We start from the raw sequence: 1,069 nt of genomic DNA, 5'->3' as shown, positions 1-1,069 counted from the left end.
TTTTCGCTCCAGCACCTCCACCTTCAAGGCAATTTTTACAGAGACCTAGGAGAAAGCTCTCCCTTTTCTGGTCTGAGGAACCTGAGCTCTCTGCACCTGGGCAACCCTCAATTCTCTGTGATAAGGCAAGGGAACTTTGATGGCCTTGAGTTTGTCAACCAGCTGTGGATTGATGGTGGTAATCTCAGTCAGTATGAGCAGGGAAGTTTGAAATTGATTAAGAAGATAAATCACATGATCATAAACCTAAGAAATAGTGATGTATTCTCAGAAATTGTTAGGGACCTTCTGCACTCTGTGACTTGGCTAGAAGTAAGAGAAATCAAATTAGCGGTTGAAACAAAAAGCTTGGTGCAGAACTCTACACGTCCTTTTAGGATGCAAAAACTTACGTGTAAAGATGCTTTCTTCACAGATAAGTCTATTAGCCGAATGTTGGTATTATTGAAGGAAATCACCTCTTTACGAGAGTTAGAGGCAATTGATTGTGTGCTTGAGGGGAAGGGTCTATGGGACACTAAAGAAATAACAAGGAGTGGGCAAAGTTTTGTTGAAACAATATCAATAATAAATTTAATGATGCAGAGTTTTTATCTGTTTTTTGACCTGGAAGGTATGGAGTCACAAATAAACAAACTGAAAAGGCTCACTATTGAAAGCTCTAAAGTTTTCATGGTACCATGCAAGCTTGCAAGACATTTTTCATCCCTTTTGTATCTAGACTTTAATGATAATTTGCTTGTAAATAATCGTTTAGAAGAGACTATCTGTAAAGGTGCCTGGCCTTCACTACAAACTTTAAATCTAAGTCAAAACTCTCTAAGATCTCTGAAACAGACTGCAGAATACATATCTCGTCTACCCAAACTGAATAATCTTGACATTAGCCAAAATAATTTTGGTGAGATTCCAGATGCATGTGACTGGCCAAAAAACCTGAAATTTTTAAACCTCTCCAGCACTCAAATTGCTAAAGTAACAGACTGCATTCCCCAAACACTGGAAGTTTTGGATATTAGTGCTAACAACCTGAAGGAGTTTGGACTGCAGCTCCCACATCTGAAAGAGC

The 1,069-nt window shown here is 38.8% G+C and overlaps 1 protein-coding gene across 1 annotated transcript in view; it reads left to right on the top strand.

Annotated features, from left to right (window-relative positions):
* TLR2 (toll like receptor 2) overlaps nt 1–1,069 on the top strand; it is a gene marked incomplete at its 5' end in the record, with an annotated part of 22,283 nt that continues 21,214 nt past the window's right edge. The window contains one exon of the mRNA XM_027900929.1: nt 1–1,067. Within this exon, the coding sequence (XP_027756730.1) occupies nt 1–1,067 (1,067 nt within the window). The remainder of the gene's footprint in view (nt 1,068–1,069) is intronic.

This window comes from Empidonax traillii, unplaced genomic scaffold (genome assembly GCF_003031625.1).
Source record: "Empidonax traillii isolate 1590-97213 ecotype Southwest subspecies unplaced genomic scaffold, ASM303162v1 scaffold756:size664756, whole genome shotgun sequence".
NCBI classification, from domain to species: domain Eukaryota; kingdom Metazoa; phylum Chordata; class Aves; order Passeriformes; family Tyrannidae; genus Empidonax; species Empidonax traillii.
This window is presented reverse-complemented; position numbering and strand designations above follow the sequence as displayed.